We start from the raw sequence: 24,035 nt of genomic DNA on the forward strand, positions 1-24,035 counted from the left end.
CAGGGAAAGAGGGGGAGGGAAAACAAACAAACAAACAAACAAACAAACAAACAAACAAACCATTTAAATTACTCCCCAACCAACGTCGTTGTCTGAGCTCACGAAATCACAGGGACAACCTGTGGCCCATCTTAGGGGGCGGGACCAAGGCCCTAGCAACGGAGCAACCCTTTGTTGCGTCTTAGCAACGCGTCTCTCCCTCCGGCACGCTGGCCTCCTCTCCCGGCGTCTCCTCCTAGCTGGGGCTCACTCTTTCACTGGGCCTCTCAGTGGTGCGGGTGCTTGGACGAAGGCTGCTTCTGGTGCCTTTCAGCTCTCGGGTTTCCTGTGGTGCAAGCCGCCAGGGAGAGCCAGAGCAGGGAGAGGGACAGAGAGTCAAACGTTTAAAAAACAAAAATTTCAATATTTGGTAATTTTTAAGGATCCTCTTATTTAAGGATCATCCAGATCTCTGAAGAGAGGGGACTGGAGGGTGGGAAAAATCACTTTTGCATGAGCTCCATATAAAGAAGGAAGAAAATAGATCCACTGAGGACCCAGCAAGGACCAGTTGAGGACTGGAGATGTTGGACACCATCCTCCCTTCCCTACAGGACCTGGGCAGGAATGTATTGCCCACACTGCCCTTGCTGAGCCAGGAGGGTAAGCTACTTGAGGTGGGGGCCCTGGGCCTGAAACTCTATCTGCTTGAGGGCTGAAGTGGAAGGCCTTTCTCTGTCCCCTTGGGTGGTCATGTCACCTTGTCAACCAGTTGGTAATTACATTAAGCTCAGGCTGGATGCCCGGAGCCCATTTTATTGACTGCGTTAATAAGGGGCAGGGGCCAGCTGAGGGTTTTGATGAAAAAAGATAATGTATACATAGCACTTAGCTCCAGGACTAGCACAAAGTAAATGCTGAATAAATGTTAGCTTATCACAACCACCCCCAAATGGCTCCTTCTCAGAGTTCAGGCAAAAACACAGCTACTTTCATATCTTGATATCTTGGGGTTATGTTAAGAAAGTGAAATGATCATAAAAAGAACTGGGTGCCTGGAGGAAGACCTAGCAGCTTTTCTTAGAAAACTTACTAGGTTTGGTTAAAAGCATAGTTTCTTAGAAGAGTCACCCCTGCATGACACTGAAATCGAGCACTGAGACACAAGAGACAGGAGCCCTTGGGAAGAAAGGTGCTCCAGAAACGGAAGCTGCTGTTACTATCCAGCCATGGTAACCTAGAGATGTTGCCGGGGCTTTTACCTCCCCTAAAGCCTTCGGGGAGACAAATAAATGAGTAGATGCATCTTCTTTCTCTTTCCTCTGCATCAGTCCTATTTTTCCCTGTTAAAATAATTCTAAAAGAAGCATCAAAGACAATGGTTTTATGGATTTAAAAAATATTTGCCATATTTATATATTTCTGTATAATATATTCGCTCAAGTAATTTTTAGAATGTCTATGTGCCTCTTGGGCACTCGAGAATTGATGGTGAGCAAAGACCTTGGAATTTACAATCTACTGGGGAAAGATACACATTAACCAAGTACAGAAATTAATATAAATTCACACTTAGTAACTGGTAACCAGTATTGGAGATGACTGAGGGGTCAGAGGTGAAAAACATGTCTATTGATTTTATTGACAAGGAGACCACTGGTGACTTCAGTAAGAGCTTTGTTGCTTGAATGACAGAAGCAGAAATCAAATTACTACTTATTAACTTTTGCCAATGACCCATTGTTAAGGAGATGAGGGTGAACTCCCAATGTCAGCAAAACACATAAGCTAACTTTTCATCATGTCTATGTGAAGTCCTGCTGCTTCGGTATGTTGTACCAAAGTTTGTGTTACGTGATTCTAGTATGCAGAAGGCCCCATCATTTCACAGATGTGCACTGGGTGAAACTCCTGAAGACTGTGGAGGCAGGAAGGTCTTCAGACATGCAGCACACTGACCTTCTCACTGCATTATGCTCTGGGAACATTTTATTTTTCAAATTGCTCAGTAATAATTTGTTCTGTTTGTATATCAAATTATTTTATAAGATCTGTTTGTATTTTAATTTTATAAGATCTTTCATAAAGTTGGGAAACTTATTTTTCATTTTTGATGTTAACATCTATTTCACACATATGTATTATTCTATACTTCACACAATGGGCACTTAGTTCTTTTCTATAATGATTATGTATGAGATACAGTATTCTTGCTACTCAGTACTGTGTTTAAAATATAGTTTTGAGTGCACAAACTTTAGAACCGAATATAGACATTGTTTCCTTATAATAGTGATTCTTGGTATTTCAGTGTTTGATTAACATAACATCATTTTCCTTAAAATAATAGAGTAGCATATATTTAATTTGCTTTTTAGAGTGGATTAAAATTATTTTTGTTTTGAGATTTAGTGATAACTTCTATGATCCTTTGGGATGTCAGAAAAATCAAAGTTAGAACTCCCAGTGTATAAAATTTCCAAATCTATTCTAAATAGCAAACTTGAGCTTAGAATAATAAACTCTGCTCTTATATAACGTTGCCTATTAGTTTTATAGAAAAGCAACACAGTGGACTTGAATGTGTCATCCACATGAAGAAAGACTATCCTCAAATTTCCAATTAAGTTCCTTCAAGTCTTTTGACTAGGGTTTGGTTGCAGGCTATATAGTTTCTCCTGACCCTAATCAAATCATTTCCTTTTGGTGTAGATTGTTTTTCTGGAATTTGAACTGGATGTCAGGAGTCCAGGTGAAAGACTTAACAGTTTTGACCTTAGTTTGAAAGGTCTCCATTTAAATCTGGATACTGAGATTTTGGATTATTAATAAATTAATGAGATTTTTGGTTATAATGATTTTAATTCAGTGTACACTTGGGACTGGGTGAAAGACCTTAGTTCTTAGCACCCAGCAGTAGAATTCTCTTGTCTGTGGGGGCAGGGAGGAGTGGGGAAGATGATAGGATGGGAAGAAGAGTGGAACTGTGTAAACTGTGTATCTGTGATTCAGAGTGAAGGGCAGAATCTTGACATTTGGCTCACTGTACCATGTAGTCCTCAATTTCTTGATGAGTGAATGAGTTTCCCTCACCTGAGTGGTTCCCAGATGCCCATGAAAGTTATTTCTCATTTCCTAACTTGTTCCATCCTTGTCACATGAATAAAAATATTTATAAACCTGATGTACTGGAATTAAAAGACTGCAATTTCCCTGCTTTAGATATGATTTAAATTATCAGAAAAAGTTATGCAATAAATCAAGCAGTTCTCAAAGTGGGGAAACAACTGGTCTTTTGTTACCAGTGTCATCTATGTCCTACAATGGTAACCTGATAAATGTCACTGTTCTAGATCTTTAATCTGAGAATGAAATCAAACTCTTTTGATGTGTAGAGTTCCTGACTGAAAAGTATCTTTAATACACACAGTTAGGCTTGGAATGGAAATGTCAACATACACATAATTTTCTATATTCTAAATATTAGTTATACCTGGGGTATACCTTTATATCACACTTCAACACTTTAGTTATTGGCAACAACTCATTTCTCTATCACTGTAAACACAACTCAGAACAAGAAAATGAATTAGAAGGCCTCCTTCAATCATTCAAAGTAGAGAGTGCAAAGTCTATGCACTGCTTCGGTATAAAGCTAAAGCCCCTAAAGATCACTTTCCAAATATCTGTTTTTAAAAATGATCATTTTAGACATCTTCCTATATCCTCTCAAACAAGTAACAGCCAGCCTTAGTGAGCTCCCAGCTCCTGTACCTCTGGCTAAGTGGCCACAGGCCCAGCACTAGCAGCAGCCATATGCAAATTGCTTGGTAGCTTATGCTGGGTGGCCTCAGGCAGGTAGTGGCTGATCCTGGATTACATTACCTGGGAAACCTGAGTTTGCCTACCCAGTGGACAGCTACAGACCACATCAGAGCACCACCACCCTGCCCCTGCACAGCTGCTCCTCTACAGAGAGCGGTGATTGGTGGTCAGGGGTCATAGCCAGGTCTTGCCCCTGACTGGCCTGAGTAAAGCCCTCCCATTGGCCTGCCAACAGCAGTCAAGGTTCAATTGCAAGAGAAGGGTGTACTCAGCCCATCCAAAGGATGCACTTTGAGCACCCTGCTTGGGTGATGGGGAAGGCTGTGCCACTGGACGCTACAGGACACCTACTACGTAAGGCCATGTTTCCAAGATAGGGAGTCATAGTAGTTCTACCTAATACATAAAAACAAACACAGGGAGGCTGCCAAAATGAGGAGACAAAGAAACATGGCTCCAATAAAAGAACAGGTGAAAACTCCGGAAAAAAAGCTAAACAAAACGGAGATGAGCAATCTATCAGATACAGAGTTCAAACACTGGTTATAAGGATGCTCAACGTACATAGGACTCCACAGCTCTAAAAATAGGACTTTATCTCTTCATAAAAGAGATCCAGTCAGAAATGAAGGATACACTAATTAAAATAAAGAACAATTTACAGAGAATCAACAGTAGTGTGGATGAAGTCAAGGATCAAATCAATGATATGGAATGTAAGAAAACAAAAAACAACCAATCAGAACAACAAGAGAAAAAAATACAAAAAAAATGAGGACAGTGTAAGCAGCCTCTGTGACTTCAAATGATCCAACATTTGCATCATAGTGGTGCCAGAAGGAGAAGAGAAAGAACAAGAATTTGGAAATCTATTTGAAACAATAATGAAAGAAAATATCTGTAATTTGGTGAAGGAAATAGACATGCAAGTCCAGGAAGCACAGAGAGCCCCAAACAATATGGATGCAAAGAGGCCCATTCCAAGACACATCATAATTAAAACCCCAAAGGTTAAAGATAAAGAGTTTCTTAAAAGTGGCAAGAGAAAAGCAGTTAATTACATACAGGGGAGTCCCCATAAGTTTATCAGATTTCTCAAATGAAACTTTGCAGGCTAGAAGGGATTGGCAAGGAATATTCAAAATCATGAAAAGCAGGGACCTATAGCCAAGATTACACTATTCAGCAAAGCTATTATTTAGAACCAAAGGCCAGAGAAAGAGCTCCCAGACATGAAAAAACTAAAGGAGTTCATCATCAGCAAACTGTTATTATATGACATGTTAAGGGGACTTATCTAAGAAAAAGAAGATCAAAACTATAAACAATAAAATGGCAATAGACACATACCTATCAATAATTGAATAAAACCAAACAAACTAAGAAAATAGTTTGAGAGAGTGAATCATGGATACGGAGAGCATTTTGATGGGTGCCAGAGGGGAGGTGGGTTTGGGGAATGGGTGAAGAGGAGAGAGGATTAAGCAGTACACATAGGTAGTTACAGAATAGCTGTGGGGATGTACAGTACAGTATAGGAAATGGAGTAGCCAAAGAACTCATATTCATGACCCATGGACATGAACAATGGTGTGGGGATTGGCTGAGGGAGTAGGGGATACTAGGGGGAAAACTGGGACAATTGGAACAGCATAATCAGTATAATATAAATTAAAATTTATTATTTTTAGCCATATAATAGTATATTTGTTGAAATCAAGAACACAGCAGATCAGAAACAGCGAATTAGGACTGGGTAAAGGGCCTGCAGAGAACTGGTAGTAGAGAAAATGACAGCTGGCCATCTAACACCAACAAGTGAGAATGAAGAGGCAAGTCAAGGACTAATCAAAAATAAAAGTATGGAGACAGTTAATGTACAGACAACAGCCTGTCATGTCTTAGTGGCCCTTGGCTTTATTCCTGTGTTCTAGAATAGTATAAGAATGATGTTCACATTGATCAGATGGCACAGAGAAGACACTTAGTTGTTTGCTGAGTGGGTCATTAAGAAAAGGGTAGATTATGCTTGGTTAATTTTATAGCTTAATGGGATATTTGTGATAGTTCCCTTTATTCTATAAATATTTTCTTCAAAAATTAATTGTAATTATTCCATATATATATATATATATATATATATATATATATATATATTAATCCTTGCCAGAGGATATGTTTTTATTGATTTGAGAAGGAGAGAGAAAGAAGCATTGATGTGAGAGAAAAACATTGATCTGTTGTCTCCTGTATGTGTCTCAACTAGGAATTGAACCACAACCTTTTGGTGTACAGGATGATGTTCCACCAACTGAAGCACCTGGCCAGGGCTATAGTTATTATGATTTAAGTCACATTTTTGGAAATTAAAGGAGTAAGCATTAGTTACTTGGAAAATTACTTTTGGAGAATGCCCTTATTTTCTGTTAATTATAAATTAATTGGGATTCTGTAATATCTACATTTTTATTTATTATCACTAAGATACTACCACATGGGTACTGAAGTAAATTATTCTTGGTTTGTTTTGAACTACAGAAGTCTCTACTATTTGGGAGCATGTATCAGAATTTGTGGAACGACAGCTATCTGTACACAAGGTAGGATTTATACTTTAAATTTTTAAATATTTTATTAATTTATTTTTAGACAAAGGGGAAGGGAGGAAGAAAAGAAAGGGAGAGAAACATCAATGTGTGGTTGCCTCTTGTGTGCCCACTACTTGGGACCTGGCCCATAACCCAGGCATGTGCCCTGACTGGGAATTGGACTGGCTACCCTTTGGTCCGCAAGCCAGGGCTCAATCTGCTGAGTCACACCAGCCAAGACTATACTTTAATTTTAATGTAGGAGTCCAGAGAATATTTTCACCTTAGTCTCATATAATTTTGGTGGGAGCAGGACAGCAGACTTTAGAGCCACCCAGTTTAACTTTGTGTCTTATGATTTTATGATGATCACACTTGGGACTTGTCAATATTTGTAAATTCTGCTCTTCTAGTGATACAAAATATGTCGCTGACCAGCCTGTGTGTGTGGAGAGGAACTAGGTAAATTCTGTTTATCTGCGATTGGCTAGCACTGGCTTAACTCTAGAAGGATATGATAATACTTTTTGTCTCCTCATAGGGAATAGATTTTAATTGATATATAAGAAGACAGGGACAAACTCAACTTGCCAAAAATGAGAGAAACTTTTCTCAGGATGGAATATTTCCTCCTGACAGAGATTTGGGGAATTTGAAGGGAGCTGGAAGGTTGTGAAACTTTTATACCCTACCCAGAGGTCCCTATGTGACAGCCCTTAGGCTAAATTCCTCCTTCAAACTAGTTTTGTCTGGTTTGATCATTTGAATTAGTCATGACCACTTAAAATTTGGAGAGTTTATATAAAGTTTTGGATTTTTTTTTCTCAAAAACCAGGTTTAACAGTGCTAGTTTTTCATTTCTGTGTGTGACACTGGGCTGCAGCTGGCAGTGGGCTCTCCCCTTTCCATGGGCATGCACTCGCTAGCTGCCACCATCCCGGACTGCATACCTTCACCCACTTGCTTGCGTCCTTTCTTGGTCCCTGTAGGCAGTTGAGTTTGTAAACCTTGATGTGTGACATTTCCAAGGAGACAGGCACCCAGTTTGAGAGGCCAAAGCATTTGTTTCTTTCCACCAGCCAAGATCACTGCACTGCAGCATATGCCTTGGCCCTGGGTTGTCTAATATTAGATAAGGGACATAAAGTTTAAAAGAAGGAATGAGAAAGCAGAGATTTTCATGACCCTTTAAATTCTCTCCCTCTAATGGCAAATGATTAAAATTTAAAATGTGCCACAATTTAGGACTTAGAGATAGCTTTAGAGCAGTTATGGCATCCATACAAGTTTCCTTAGTCCTTACAGCCTTGGCATCATGTGGACATGAGGGATCTGATGTCAGACAAGCATCATGGATTGATATAGTTCATTTTATACTAAACTTACTGTGGCTGTGGTTGTAAAGCATTGTAGGGTTATTGAATGTGTAAGAGCTAAGGTTAATTCTCTTCATATTTTTCTGGATAACAGTACTAAGGATTGTTTTTTCTTTATCCCTTCAGTAAATTGCTATTTTTTCCTTTCAGGGGGTTCAGATTCCAGGACTTGGAACTTTTACTTTCATGAGACAAAAACTTGAGGTGGGGAACAAGTTTCTTCTGTTTCAGAGGCCCGTATTTGTCATGGCGGAGAAGTTAGTACAGCTCCATGGACTGAAACAGAACAAAGTACACACTCCTGGTAAATATATTTAACATTTAAGATTTTCCCAGAGGGCGACTGGCCTGGTATTGAGAACAGCGGGCGAAACTCAGTCTGTTGGGGTTTATTTTCCACGTGGTGCCTTTGGCAGAGGGAGGGGCTGTGGCTGGAACAGAACACAGTCTTCCCGCACGCCATTGTAAACCTCCGTAGCTTAAGAGGCAGGCTTGAGAAGACCTGATGTGGCATCAAAGCAAGTTTATGTAAAAGCCACATCACAGTGTTGTACAGACTTTACTCCTATTTCAGACCCTAAGGAATTAAACATGGTTATAAAGTAGAGAAGGTTAATTAGTGTCTCTGGTTGGGAGAATTACAGTCAGTGTCAGTTTCACTAACTGTTTATCTATCATATGTATAATCTAAAATACTAAAATTTAAAAGTTAGAAGGTTAATAATTCCATAAAGAGTTAATGAATAACTTGCATTCTTCTCACACCCTAAAATCTTCCTTCCTTCCTCCCTCCTTCCCTCTTTCTCACCCTTCCTTCCTTTCTTCCTCTCTTCCTTCTGTTAACATTTACTGAGGACCACCTATGTGTCAGGCCTGGGTCCAGGTGCTGAGACACAGTGGTAAACAAGTAGACATGATGCCTGAAAAACAGGACACTTACCTTCCAGCCTCAGTGTGTGGACTCTGTGACACCTGTCCTGGTGTCACACCTTTAGGCAGCTTTCCTCCCTTATTTCTGGCTTTTTTTGTTTTGATCTTTCTTATCATTCCCTTCTGCATCAGACTCATACATGGATGAAGAGAGATAGTCTACCCGCAATGCCAGCAGGCAAAAATACTGAAACTCAACTTTCTGTTAAGTTGCCTGAAAAATTTTAGGGTAACTTTCCACCAGCAAAATTATATATTGAAAAAAAAATACAAACTATACTTAGAATTCATTATACATGTATTAGTACAATGAGTTTGATGGACTTTTCAGCCATTTTTGCTTATAGTTTTATGACAGAAGAAATATCCTAATTCATCAAAAATCTATAATATGAAATAAATATAAGCCTATTTTTTGGCAAAAATATTTGTGCCTTAAAAGTAGAGCTTATTTTTGGTCTTGTATCTTGTAATGTAGTTCAAAAAAGTAGTGGAGAGCTATAATAATTTTTTTCACAAGGTTGAGGAAATTTCAGAATTAAATATGTACGACTGAATTAGTTCACAAAAAGTTGTATCCACAGTTCAGCTTTGGGGTTATGATTCTTCATCATTAATTAACTAGGTTTCTAATCAAACATTGCTGACATAGTCTGTGCTTTGAATAACTCAGAATCTAGCACGGGAGATAGATATATAAGCAAATGATACCAAATGGTTAAGTGCTGTAAGAACAGCTTTGATCAGAACTGGATCAAAGGCTAGGATTGCCTAACCCTGCTTGGGGAGGTTTGGGATGATGACCTGTGAGGAGGTCTTAAAGGATGACAGGACTTTGCTGATAGAGAAGCCAGGGGAGATAGTTCAGGAACAGTATGGACAATTCCAAAGTCTGATTCAGGTGAAAGTGAAGGCTGTCAAGGATGTCTGTATGTCCAGGGCATATGATCGTGCAGGCAAGTGGAGGGAGGTAAAACAAAAATGGTTGGAAGGGGCCTTAAGTGGTGTGATAAAGGCTTTGGAATTCATCCTGTAGGCACTGAGGAGGCATTGACAGTTTTTGAGGAGTCATTGACAGATTTTGGGCAGGGGATTATCTGTATTGGTCCAGTTTTTAATTTAGGAAGATAACTCTTAAAATTACAGGAGTTTGGTACAACATGGTACAAGCCTGATGAAGGCAGCGGCACTCACGGGGAAGATGAAGGAACCTACTCACAAGACATTTCAGATGTAGAACTGATGGGGTTCGGTTGCCAAAATATTGGGTAGCAAGAGGAAGGAAGGTATTTAGGATGACTCAGATTTCTTGGAGAATAGATGAAAACTCATGCCATTAACTGCCATAGGGAATGAAAGGGGAAAGGCAGATATTGGTGGCAAATATAGTAATGAGTTTGCTTTTGGGCAATTTGAGATTTCTATACGGTTATTTAGGTAGAGATGATTCCAGAGCTCAGGAAAAGGGTGGAGACTAGAGATCAAGATTTGGATAAGTTTACCCATGAGAGAATTTAAAGGAGAAAGAAAAGGACAAAATCCTGAAAAATAAGCAAACCACCATCTTATAAGGAATGGAAGAGGAAGGGAGCCAGCAAAGGAGACCAAGGGGAAGAAAAAGGAGAATCAAGAGAGGCACTATAGACACTGGAGAAGAGAGGCCACAGTTAACAGGAGTTAAAGTGAGGGCATGACAGTGAGATTCATGGCGGATCCATTGGCATGTTCATCATGAGATGACAGTGCCCTCCGCTGCCCGCCCCCCAGACAAGTACGCCAGGAGGCAGATTGCAGAGAGGCATTGGGTAAATGGGAGGGGAGAATCTAGAGGCAGATAATATAGCTTTCTCTTTTAAGGAATTTATTTTAAAAAATGAAATGGAGAGAGATGGTATAGAATCACCATGAGCTGTGCAGGGGCCAGTGGGCCAGTACAGGGAAACGTGTGTCTTACAGAGTTGTTAATTGTCATTATCCAGCATATTGGACATTAATGCTTGCTGAATGATTGTTTAGAATGTGATCTTGTCCCTTTATCTTGTACTGCCTCCGTTTGGACTTACCATGTTGATCTTGCTATTTACCCCTTTTTTGACTTGTGGACCTTGCATAGCTCTATAACTGTTATACCTGAGTAGACCCTTTGCTTCCTTCAAGCCAGATATGCTCATATTCCTTTGCAATGGCATTTTTGGACTCATTAGAGATGAAAAGCTTTCTGCAGGTTATCCTTTGATAAGATCCAATTTCATTTGAAAGGTAACTTCTAGTGAAGATGACTATCTTTTCAAAACACTTTGTAGATATTTATAATCATTTAAAAATCGTATGATAACTGGAAGAGAGAGACAAAAATTGTGGTGGCATGTCCTAAGATATAAGGGGGCTGAAAATTTCAGAAAACCCTCTAGTGAAGAGAAGCATTTCTTACTGGGTTGGCCAAAAAGTTCATTTTGTTTTTTCCATAAGATGGCTCTAGTACTGCTTAGTTGTATTTAACTTCATTCAGAACAATTTTGTTAGATTGTATTTTGACAGCTGCCATATCAGCATGCATTTGAAGAAACATCAAAATTGGTGAGTATTTTTGTTTTTGTTTTTTTTTAAAGATTTTATTATTTATTTTTAGAGAGGGAAAGGAGGGAGAATGAGAGAGAGAGAGAGAGAGAAACATCAATGTGCGGTTGCTGGGGGTCATGGCCTGCAACCCAGGCATGTACCCTGATTGGGAATCGAACCTGCAACACTTTGGTTCGCAGCCTGCACTCAATCCACTGAGCTATGTCAGCCAGGGCAAAATTGGTGAATTTTTGTGCAGCCATTTAAATATTAAAGATGGAAGAAATATGTGACATTTTTGGCATATTATGTTTTATTATTTCCAGAAAGATAAAAATGCAACTGAAATGCAAAAAAAGATTTGTGCAGCAGTGTATGGGAGAAGGTGCTGTGACTGACTGAATGTGTCAAAAGTGGTTTGTGAAGTTTCATGCTGGAGATTTCTCGCTAGACAATGTTACATGGTGAGGTAGACCAGTTGAAGTTGATAGCGATCAAATCGAGACATTGAGAACAATCAACATTCTACCATATGGGAGATAGCCAACATACTCAAAACATCCAAATCAATAAAGTTATTAGTGAACATGAAAATGTGTCTTTTATTTTATGGAAAAAATGTAACAGAGTTTTTGGCCACCTCAGTACTATGTATCCAAGATAAACATACTGAGTATACTCAAACATACTCAAATGTACTGAGTATAGTTTAGAAAACGAATTGTTCTTATTTTTAGCAAAAAACATTACATTTTTAGGAAAACTGTACTGGTTAATATCTATTGGTAATTAGTTGTCAGTTACATTGGGTACAACAAAAGGCTTCATATTGACAATTCTATTTTTGAGTATTGAGAATCACATGAGCATTTGTAAGTGGATGTGATTTGTTGTAATTCCCACTTCTCTCCCCCTACCTCACTGTCTTTTTCTCCTCTAGGTGATATCCCAGTTGTTCCACTTAATTTTGCCATGATATCCCTGGAGGGTTCATTTAACAGGGATACAGTGGAAGGATGTGTGAAGGAGACGCTGCTTTTTTTGTCACGATCCATTTCCATAAAAAAAAATGTGGAGTTTATATTCAAAGGAATCGGAGTTCTCGTGATCAGAGACAGCAGGGTGAAGATGAGATTTTTGAAGGACTTCCTTTTCAAGATGGATGGAAGTGGGGCTTTGGCAAAAGCCCTAGCAAATGTAAATAACTGTTTTTCTTCTCCTAACCCCTCTCCCCATTAGAGCTCTGAATCGTCTGTAAGTGTGTCTTTATTAAGGAAAATTCAGGTTGACAAATTTTAAATGGCAGTTACCCCAAGTGCAAATAAGTGCTTATGTATAGATGGTAACTCTTGGTCAAAAAGTTTAGAAAGGAAAATGAACTTTAAACTAAGTTTTGAGTCAATACAACAGAAAAACATAAGTTGTAATAGAAACTGTTATAATTGTGAACACTTTATAGTACCTTATAAGCTTAAAAAGTTATTCCACATATATTATTTCATTTGAGTCTCAAAACTCAAATGAAAATAAAGCAAGCATTTATCATCATCCTGACTTTCAAATGAGAAAAACAGGAGCTCAGCAAGGTCTCTTGGGAAACCTGAAGGTAGGGTGCTGAGAAGCAGTGAAACTGAAGTTCAAGCCCAGAGTTTTTAACCACTCTTTTTTTCTGGTTATACTATTTTATTTTAATGAAGCCTACAATAAAATTGTATTCAAGTCATGGAGATGGACCTTAAGCTTTTAATTTGCCATGTTGGTGAAGAAATTTTATAATTGACCCATCATCGTTAACCATTAATTAGCTGGTGTGGCCTTCATGTTAAGTTGTAAATACAGTTTAAAGAGTCAATGAAATAGCCAATCAACAGGAATAATTGAATAGTGTGCTTTCTGTGCACCTTTGGGAACTAACAGAGTTGGTGTGAATGAATTGGATTATCACAAATGATAGGTAATCCTGTGTCCCCCTAGAGCAAAAGCCCGACTTTTAAATGAAAAAATCGATAAAACAAAAGGCTATAGACATGGTTTAAAATCTACCCTCTAACTGCTCCTTTCATGGCACATATTTATGAGTTGGAGTTGGGCATAATGGGACTGCAGTGTTTTCTCCACAATCTGGCTTCATACAGGCTTGGTAAGAGGGATGCCAAGCCTGTGTGTGGCAAGTGGAGACACACACAGCTATAACCCTCTCTTTTCCATAAAAATGCAAGGCAAGACCTGCAATATCAGAGGCAAGGCCAAAGCACTGACCCCTCTCTAACCTTCGGGGATTCTATAGAACTTTGTAGCTTTGAGATGTGTTTAAGAGAGGATGATGTTTTAATTGGCCTGCTGCACTTTAAGGTGTAATTTTAAAGGGGCATTTCCTAAAAGAACTAGTTCTGAGAGACATTCTCTGAAAGTTGGGGTTGGAGGTGAAAGCAGATGGGGAGCTGGCTGCACGCATCACCCTCATGGACCAGGCATGTTGAGGTATGTGAGAAGTATGGCTGCAAAGATGCTACTTGAACTGACTGAATGTATTTAATCATGGGACTTGAGGTTAACCCAGCACTTGGTAACATCACTAAAACATGTTTTGGGAAGCTGCTGTGAAGTGTTGAGAGTGGCTGTCTTTTTCCCCCAGTCATGTCCTGTTGTTTAACCCGAGTGCTGACCTGCAGAGTACTTCCACTGGGAAGCTGTCTGCTTATTTCAGTGATGCTGCTTTTGTGCACAACAGTTTTAAAACCTTGTTCTAGGAATTCCCTTCAAAGCCTTTTGGGAGTTATATCATTAGTCTACAAAAGCTAATTTTATATATTATTCCATTTTAGTATAATGTAATAGTGTGATTATTTTATAATGTAATGATAATTATAATAACTGCTATTTTTTGAGTGCTTACTATGTGCTGGCCGCTTCCATAGAGTATCTCATAAAAATCCTATAAATTGGACCCTATTATTATCCCCTATTATTATTATTAGACCCTAGCTGTTAGCAGTGTGGGGATTTGAACATGAGTCCACCTGGATCCAAGCCCTTCTTTTCAAATCCAAAGCCCAATTTTAGAGTTCTTTGGGTAAAGAGTGGATTCATCATTTTGCTCATTTTCCTGATAGTTTCAATAGGTTGGCTATCCTCTTAAAGATGTATCAAACTCTGAAGGCAATTTCCAAAGAGGGAATGGTTTGAGGAAAAGCAGCAATTGTTATGTGACTGCCCAGGGTGACTATTTTGATAACTGAGATCATGCCTCATTGGATTTTAAGCTCTAAACTTTAAGCTCTAAATAAAAGTAATAAACATGACCATAGTGGCCTTGCTCTGAGATACCCTGTAGCTTTGATTTGTCTGTGTCCTGGACCACAACTCGGGTGTCATCCTTCTCTGTCTCTGTCCCTCAGAGGCCTGGCACAGTGGACTCCGTGTTATCTAGCACAGAGAACTTCAAGGAGCAGACTAACAATGTGCTTGCATTTCCAAGGTCAGTGTTTTGGTCTACAGTCTCCTCCAGGTACCAGCAATCCTTGCTGCTCTGTTCATCTCATTGGGCAGTGTTTCTCAACCTTTTGTAGCTCATGGTCTTTTTAGTAAATAGCCTTACCCCAAGGGTGCAGTGGGAGTGGGTGTTACTGGTGGCTGCTGCTGACTGATTATAATAATGATAATGAATAATACTACTAGTTATCATCTATGAAGTTAGGTACTATTAAGTGCTTTCTAAATATTATTGTACTTAATCTTCACTATAACCATTTCATATATGTATTATAATTTTATCCATTTTATAGAGGTAGAAAGTTAATTATAATTTTAATTTTTTTAACAAATGTAGCAACGTGGTGAAATATTAACACTGGACTAAGAGTCAGGAGACTTGGGTTTTATTTCCATTTTGGCCAACACTCACTCATTGTGTGTTCTTAATCATGTTCTTAATTTCTGTGCCATTAACTATTGTGCATTTCAGGTGGAGGAAGTTTAGAGAATAACAGTCAGCTTCGTAGAATATTATTTTCTCATTTTGTTTTGAGGCTATGACATCTTATGTTTGTTGGGTTGGAGCAGCTTCCTCTTGGCAGGCCTGTATGACACATTCCTCAGCAAAATCCATGTGAGGGCCTGAACAGGCCTCAGAGATTAGTCAAACCCCTCATGTTGCAGATGAAATGGCCACACAGCTGATTAGTGGCCAGGCCAGAAAGCAAGCCCTGGCTCCTGACCGTCCCCATGTTCTCTCCATTGCACCATGTCTCCCTCCTCATTAAAAATAAATCAATGGATCCAAAATAATTTTATGATTATATTTTTGGAGGCAAATTTGGTTGTCCCCTTGAATGTGTTTTGGATTATACTCCAGGAGGGAAATAATTACAGTGAGTCAAGGAAAATTAGAAATCCTAGAAATGGACACAAGGACTCAAATACTCAAAAAAGTTGTGAGTGTTTTATTGATTTGAAGCTTGGTCCCTGAATGTACTGGAAGCTCCCTCGCCCCCAAATGTTAACCCAACACTCCATACCGGAGACCAAAGAAAACCTACAACTACACACACAGACTAAACAGACCCCTTCTCCCCCTGGGCCTCTGCAAGCCTCTCAGTTTTGCCTGGAGAAAGGATGGAGAAGTGGGGAGAAGGAGGAAGGAGGGGTGTAATGGTTATTTCTGGTCACACGCTGCCTATCAGGCTATGAATCCTTGCCTTCAAGCTACCCAACAACTACATTTTACTGTACCATCCCTATGGCATCTGGTTACAGAATTGATAAGGACAGGCAGATTCAAACTGAAACTAAAATCAAAAACTTAAGTCCAGGCCTTCAAAGCAATTTATATAGGAACTGCTTTTGAGCCCTCAGTGTAGAGGGGGAAGGTTTTGGTCAGCTCCCAGGCTTAGCCTCAAAGGGAGTGAGTGAGTTGGTGATTCGTATTCAGCAAACCAAAACACTCACCCCCTTGAAAGAATTGGGCTTATTTCAGAATCAGCAAGCTAAGTGGGTTGCTTGTCAGAACTGAGAGTTCACAGTCACCTATTTGGGCACAGATGGACAAATAACCTTGGTTCATTCCTAGGATTGAGCTTAAGGAGATGGAGAACAAACCACCTATGGAGACCATTGTAGAAGAAGGTGGGAAGAATAAACCAAGGAAGTGCAAGTTAAAAGACGGGACAGACAAAGAAGGTGTCAGAGGTATGCCAATGGTGTAATCTGTCACTCTCGACTGCTCAGTGAGCCTAGCCATATTGCTTAGGAACTCTTATACCCAAAGTAAATAAAGTTAGATTCATGAATAATCATACATTCTTCTCTCAAACATCTCCTATTCCTAGAGTCTGTATCTTACCTTAACCACTTTATGACTCTCAGGCTCCTAGACTGTGATCTCTTTGCTGCCTCCCCACTGCTTAAAAGGCTCAAAACTCAGATGCTTCCAGGGTCCAGGCAGGTAACATAAATGTGTAAAATGGGTTGGGCATAATGTGATAGGGAGACATGTTAGCATAAATAATCATCTTTATGAAAAATGAAGAGTGGTAATCTTACATCTTTGATATCTGGCTTAATAAAAGGTAGTGGACTGTCATATCTGTGTTTTCATCGCATCTGTTGTGATTCGTTGTCTTGGTTGAAGCATGTGAAAAAAACTAGAACTTCAAAGACACTTCAAAAGGGTCTTAGGTATCCATCGCAGGGGTTGCCAGGCTACCAGTTGAAGACTTCTTTGATCAGATTGTTGATTTGTGAAAATGTGAGCCAAGTGTTATCAATTTTTCTGATTTGTCAAGAGAAGCAGAGATCCTAGAATCTATTGATTTTAAATGTTGATAACTAATTGACCTTGAGCCAGAAAGGCTGATTGGACCAAACAAAACTCATCAATGAGTGGACATTGGTTTGCAGACGGTGGTTTTGTAACTTGGCCTACAGTGTTACATATGCACTTTTGGCCTGAGAGTCACATGCTTTCATTTCCTTGGCCTCATCCATCATCAGTTCCCTATAGACTCCTTTGAGCAAAATTGTCTATTCATGTTCTTCTAACATGCTTTCCCCTTCCCTGACCTCATGCTTTTGTTCATTTTTTTCCTTTGCCTGGAGTGCCCTTCCTTTCCTTACAGTCTGTCCCAGTCCTACTCACCTCTTCGCACCTTTTCACGACCCTTTTCCTCCCTGAGCACTTCTTTCATCGCTGGATTCTGAAGTAGCTCCTCTCTTCCCTGAACAGATCAGACCCTTAAACGCTACGCTACTTGTTTGGTATGTAAACATTATGCATTATTGTCCTGAGTTGTTATTTAGGCAATGCATATAAAGTATTTAGCACTGTTGGCATGTAGTGAGATCTCCACAAATGAAAGCTCTCATGTCCTTTGTTCATATCTTATTTTTTTGTCTCCAACTATATCTATTGAAAGATCTTTAAAGGTGAAGACTTGACCCTTAGTATTTTCTAAAGTGCCCAGCTTGTGCTTTGCAGGTAATTACTATACAGCAAAAACACACACAGGTTGGGGTAAAAGTAGGTTTACAGTTGTTCTTATGGAAAATAATACAATAATTAATGTAATGAAAGAATAAACTCTGTATTTTGTTATTCACAACTGTAAACCTACTTTTGCCCCATTCTGCATTTTTAAACCACTACTACGGTGAAGGACAATAAATTAAAGATAAGAAAGTGTGTCTTATGTGAAAATTTTCCCTGGTAAAATTATGAGTTTAAAAATCTGTGTTAAGTACAAAATACCCATTTAAAGTTGAAAGGAAACTCACTTTTAATCATCCTACAGAGATCTTATCACCCAAGAAACTTCCAGATAGAAAAGCTGCCTCCCCTGGCAAAGTGAGAGGCGCCAACTTGCTGAACAAGTTTGAGCAGAGTGGGAGACAGGGGAAGAGTGTGAACCCAGAAAGGTAATGTGTTGGTAGTTTTTCTGTTACACTTTACTAACTACATTTTTGAGTTATTTCTTGATTCAGAGAATTTAAGTACATGTTTATTCATTCCTTCATCTGGTATTCTTGAGTACATTCTATGTACTAGGTGGTGGGAATGATAGACATAATGAGAGTTTATAATCCAGTGGGAAAGACAGAACTACATAAAACAATAAATGTAATAGGTTGAATGTTATGGCATAGGTGGAAACCAAGTGGCATAGAGGAGGGAGGTTTTCCTTGTGGATTTGGAAAATTTTCCCTTGTTATTTTCTAAGGGCTTGGATATCATGATGTGACACAGTTTCATGTTTAGATCAAATCAGAAAGCAGTTTTGCCATACATGGCTGGACTCACTAAATGTTCTGTGAGTAAATGAATACATTGCAACTTATGATAGCTGTGTCTTTTTCTTATAATGTCAAAAATTTCTATATTCTCTTTCTCCCTTTGAGTAGGATACTTTTTAAGACTTTAAGTCAGTCAACTATACTTAAGTATTTATTGAGTGGCTTTATGTACCTTTTACTATGCTGTCAACTTTCAATTTATTATGTGTCACAATGCATCAGCTATCACGTGTGCAATTTATGTATTCTCTGGATTACTAAGTCTTGTGTAAACCCTAAGCATGCTTGTTTTAGATCTCACTATTATGAAATATAATTGAGAGTTTCATGCCTAGTACTTTGTAATTTAGTTCAATGTAACAAACACTGAGCACCACCGTGTGCCAGGTGCTTTATAGATATGGACTACACAGAGCTATAAGACATATAAAAGACATATAAATCTACTCTAATGATATTTATCATCCTGTAGGGGACTGACACTAAAGCAATAATGTATATGATGGAGGCAACAAAAAGGCCTCAAGGGGGGGGGGGGAAGTAATCCTTAGGGATTGTCAGTGAAGGTTTCCTATAGAAGTTGACCAAAAATGTTTTTTGTGCTGATTACTAAAGTGATACATGTTTATCACAGAAAGTTTGAAAACAATGAGAAAAGAGAGCGATATAAAAAATGACCCATGATCTCACTAAATAGAGGAATCTTTGTTAATATTACTGTGTATATTCTCCATTTCAATGCATATACAACATATAAATAGATTTATATTTGTAACATAAACACCCATTTTAAATAAAACTGAGATCACCTGAACCTTTGTTACACTTAGCAATAAGAGGTTAAGCTCCTCATAGTTTTCACTGTTACAGAATATCATTTCATTGGTTAAACCTTTTGTTTAACTACTCTCTTATTGGATATTTTGATGAGTTTTAGTTTTTAAAATAATGTTGTAATAAATATAATTACACACAATTCTGTGTGCACACCTGAGTATTGTATAGGATAAAAACTTTAAAGTGAAATTTCAAAGATAAGGGACAAGACCATTTTCGTATGCCTTTGCTGCACATTACCAATCTTCCTCAATAAAACTGTACCAAATTACCTTCTTAGAAGCAATAATATGAGGATGGCTCCCTCCCCTACAGCTTTGCTAATACTGGACATTTTACCCTCAGTCACTTCCCATTCTCACCTGGGGCAAAAGCCAAAGGCATTTTTATGGCCTGCAAGATCCTGCCTCATCTCTGGCCTCCCCTAGTCACACTGAACACAGGCATGCTCCCACTTCAAGTACTTAGCACTCATTCACTCTGCCTAGGATGCCATTCCTCCAGCACTGGGTGGGGCTTATCGCCATTGAAAATACTATGTAGTTCACTTATTTTTCTTGTTTATTGGCTGTCTGTCCATCCCCATCAGAAAGTTAATTCCAGGAGGACAGGGACTTTTTATGTGTGTGTGTGTGTGTTTTTCTTCACTGTATCTTCCATGCTGAGCACAATGTACATAGTAAGCACTCAATAAATTGTTGTAGAACGAATAAGTTTTACCCCCATTTCCCAGATTTGGTAAGTGAGACTTTGCAAAACTACCCAGCTTGTGTAATGCCAATCAGCCTGTAAGCAAAAAATCTTGTCAAACCCACGCTTATCTGACACAAAACATGGGCTCTTAATTTCTACACATATAGATGCTTTAAAGAAAACCACCAACATATTTATTCTTTCTTTTATATTTACACTTGCTCTAAAATTATCATGGCTCTAGATGTCACACTGTATTAAATGTTAATTAATGTTGCATTGTTTTTATAGCTTAACTCCTTCAAGGTGTCTGAAAAATGGCAATGAAATGAAAGCTACAATTTCTCCAGCTACTACTTGCCAGGATCACAATAGGGCAGGACAGGTACAGTGTCTTCAAACAAACAAAACTTCACCAGAATCTTCCTCTGACCTCTGTTTCTCAGGGAGAGTGCTGAGAATCTCTTTAATATAAGGCTATGGCTCCAGCATTCAGGGCCTGAAATTGGACTATGATAAATCTATCTACTAGTCAAAATCAACTCGTTAACAGAAACAGGGGTGGGAAATCTCTTACTAATTTTTAGTTGCTATAGATACTTCTGATCAAATGAAAATTCAGTAAATCCTGGTGCATATTTGTGGGACTCACTCTGCAAATCTCATCTTGCTAGTTATCATTAATGTATCCTTTTATAACATCATCTTTTTTGATATATCCAACCTTTGGAGAGCTTGTGAAAGCAAAAAAGTAAAAGGTAAAACTTAATCTGTCCTAAAATTTGGTATTGTAGGAGATGTGTTATGTATGTTTGCAACGAGCACAACGAAATTTCCCATTGTACTACAATGAGGAGAGGAAGAAGAAAGACATGGAAGATGAGCGACTCATACAACAATATCAAATGTGGAAAGATCAAGAGACTTTCTTTAAACATCAGGTAATTCAACACCTTAATTAAAGAGTACTTAGCAATGAACAGTACAACATAATTATAAAATGCCATTTAAAATGCTCTCTCAGCCCTGAATAGTGTGGCTCAGTGGGTTGGGCCTTGTCCCACAAACCAAAAGGTTGCTGGTTCCATTCCCAGTCAGGGCACATGCCTGGGTTGCAGGTCAGGTCCCCAGTTGGGGGTGTGAGATTGATGTTTCTCTTGTACATCAATGTTTCTCTCATAAATCAATATTTTTCTCCCTCTCTGTCTCCCTCCTTTCTCCTCTCTGTAAAAATAAATAAAATCTTTAAAAAAAAGTTCTATCCTATGCCTATATGGTAACATATTTAATAATTTATGTACTACTATAGGACTAAAACTTGAATTTATTAATAATAAACAATACTGAGATGAATATTTAAGTAAGCTAAGGATTGAGTTTTAAAGGTGTAGAATTCCTGAATTTATATGGCTTTATTTTTTGATTTTTGGTAAAATATGGTCCTGGTTCATGGCCTTTTTCTTCATATTCATGGCCTATGCCAAGAAGCAAAGACAGAATGGCACCTTTGCATTTGCGCTATCAATAATTGGTCTGTGGTTCCTAATAATTGATGCTATTGCTCTTTCCTGCATTTGTGATGTCAGGTAACCACTTAGGAAATCTTCCATTATCCTTGTGGTCCCTGTAGGGGTGTTGCCCGAAGCCCAAGTACTGGAAATAAAAAGCCTTTCCCAACCTACTTTTGTAAATCTATGAAGACATCAGTTTTTACTTTGGTTGGATTATTTTAATGTATTAGAATTAAATTTTTTAAAGGTTGTATTCTAATGTGTTATAATTTTTTTATGCCCTAAAGTTGAGAAGTCTGGCTAATAGAGAACAGAATCAAAAAAACGCTGCTTATAATCTTGGAGTTGCTGAAGCTATGAGAATCCACAAGAATGAGAAACCTGACTTTTATGTAAGGGTCTTTTCAGAATTTCTGTTGTGAATACTTGCCCCACCTGTGAATTTTGGGTCCACTCTCTATTGTCAACAAAAGAATGTCCAGCTTATAGAAAAGTTTTGTAAGAGTTTATTAGAGCCAAAATTGTGAGGACATGCCTAGGAACAAAATCAGAAAAGACTGAGAAAATGCTTTGGAGAAGGGCAATTTCACAGTTTATTTTATAAATTAGAATCAAAGGAGAGAACATAAGGAAGATTATATGAAAGCCACTGGTGGTAGATTAAGGGGGTGAGAGAAAGCATAGTGGGGAAATCTCTAGGACTAGTTAAAAAGCAAAATGGAGAAACTCAAGCTTCTTTTACATTGGTACAAGGTAGTTAACACTGACAGTACATACAGATGGTAGGTGGGGAGCAAGACGACAATGCAGGATTTAATGGTTTTATGCTCCGGTACCAGTGCTTGTACTTTCAAAGGGTAAGGAAAGAAAATTACTCTGAAAATTTAAAGGTGTGCTATCCTAGATGCATAAGAACAATGGACAGAGCTCCCTTAAGGTGAAGGTTGACCTTTGCTAAGGACGCAATCAGTCTGGATCCTGACTACCTCTCTGACCTGCCTAGTTAGGAGTTTGTGATCAGACCACCCCCGCGTGGTTACGTTTGGTCACTGTTTGTAAGGCCATGACATGGCTCCTCTGAGCTCATCAGGTTCAGTACATGGCCCCTTTTCCTTTCACACCGCATTGCAGATTGTGCCGGTTTTTAATGGGCAGAGGTGAAAAGGGGGTTGTGTGAGGTTGAAGCTCCCTTCTTCCTTCTAGGGCAGGAGTGGTCCAGTGTCAGCCTCTGCACCACTCACATTCATGATACAGTTCCTATCAGTCACTATGGTCATCGCTATTGATAGAAATTCTCAACCAGGAGCTGGGGTAGGTGGCAGGGGACAGTGTACTGAAGTCCTGCCCCAGGAACAGGTGATCTAAATAAATAACCAGTGTCACCTGGGCGCTTGCCAGAAATGCAGAGTCTAGGGTCCCACCACAGACCTCTGGAATGGGAATGCACATTTGAATAAGATACTTAGGTGATCTGTGGGAGCATTCAAGTTTGAGAAATGAAACTTCAGATGGAGGTGAGCCACTTGCTTTGTCATTGATGTAATATTTTCAATCATTATGGGCCTGCCTTTACTTCTGCCTGAATTTCTCCTTTCACCCACTGCCTAAGGTGGTAGCTTGATATTCTGGACATAAATCTAACATAATATATTTTCTTTAGTCATCATCTAACATTTATTACTGACTTTCCATGTGCTTACCACTGTACTAGGGGCTAGGAATACAAAGATAAATAAGACAATGTTCCTTTCTGAAGAGGTCTAGAGAAGATAGTGGGGTGGGGTGCAGATTTAATGAGACAAGAGTGTGGTGTACTAAGTGCTATGGCAAGCCTTTGCATATAGCACTACGTGAGTAGAGAGGAGAGTTACTTAACCCAGACCAGAGATCTGGAAAGACCTTCTGGTATACAGGAGTTAGGAAAAGACTTGAATGGAAGAGGAAATTACCAGGCAGGAGCTGCAGGGAAGGAAAGGAATAGAGAGAGCGCTGTGCTTTTGAGGTTGAGGCATGATCTCTCTTTCCTCTTATATGCAAGTTCCAGGTTATATTTAATACTGCTCACTTAGTATTTCCTTGTTGATACATCTGTAGACATCTTAAGTAGAAAATGACCAAAACAGACCTGTTTCCCAACCTGTTCTCTCTGCTTTCCCATTTTAGTAAGTGGCATCACCAGGTGGAGAGTTGCATGCACCTGATTCCAGATTCCTTTTCCTCTTCCCCCATATCCAACCTTCTGCAAGCCTGGTTGCCTTTACTCACAATGTATCTAACATCTCTTCATCTTCAACATTACCATTCTAGTCCCAGCCATGTTATAAGGCTGAGCTTCTGCAATACCCTCCCTAATTAGGCTTGCTGTTAGCCTTCTTGTCCTTCTACAGCCTATTTCCACACAGCAGCCTTTCATGATGATTAACCAAAATATATCTAATGGCCTCCCACTG

At 39.0% G+C, this 24,035-nt stretch overlaps 1 protein-coding gene across 2 annotated transcripts in view; it reads left to right on the forward strand.

Annotated features, from left to right (window-relative positions):
* The first annotated feature begins 511 nt into the window (after nucleotides 1-511).
* CCDC81 (coiled-coil domain containing 81) overlaps nucleotides 512-24,035 on the forward strand; it is a 34,172-nt gene continuing 10,648 nt past the window's right edge. The window contains exons 1-10 of one of the 2 annotated variants that reach the window (XM_045818194.1): nucleotides 512-642; nucleotides 6,343-6,404; nucleotides 7,919-8,072; nucleotides 12,198-12,454; nucleotides 14,656-14,735; nucleotides 16,326-16,444; nucleotides 18,046-18,169; nucleotides 20,366-20,459; nucleotides 20,869-21,015; nucleotides 21,873-21,977. In XM_045818194.1, the coding sequence (XP_045674150.1) occupies nucleotides 564-642; nucleotides 6,343-6,404; nucleotides 7,919-8,072; nucleotides 12,198-12,454; nucleotides 14,656-14,735; nucleotides 16,326-16,444; nucleotides 18,046-18,169; nucleotides 20,366-20,459; nucleotides 20,869-21,015; nucleotides 21,873-21,977 (1,221 nt within the window). In that variant the 5' untranslated portion in view covers nucleotides 512-563. The remainder of the gene's footprint in view (nucleotides 643-6,342; nucleotides 6,405-7,918; nucleotides 8,073-12,197; nucleotides 12,455-14,655; nucleotides 14,736-16,325; nucleotides 16,445-18,045; nucleotides 18,170-20,365; nucleotides 20,460-20,868; nucleotides 21,016-21,872; nucleotides 21,978-24,035) is intronic. The other variant, XM_045818195.1, reaches the window with a different exon arrangement.

The sequence above is a fragment of the Phyllostomus hastatus genome, unplaced genomic scaffold, assembly GCF_019186645.2.
Source record: "Phyllostomus hastatus isolate PE091 unplaced genomic scaffold, TTU_PhHast_1.1 phas_scaffold_317, whole genome shotgun sequence".
Classification (NCBI taxonomy): Eukaryota; Metazoa; Chordata; class Mammalia; order Chiroptera; family Phyllostomidae; genus Phyllostomus; species Phyllostomus hastatus.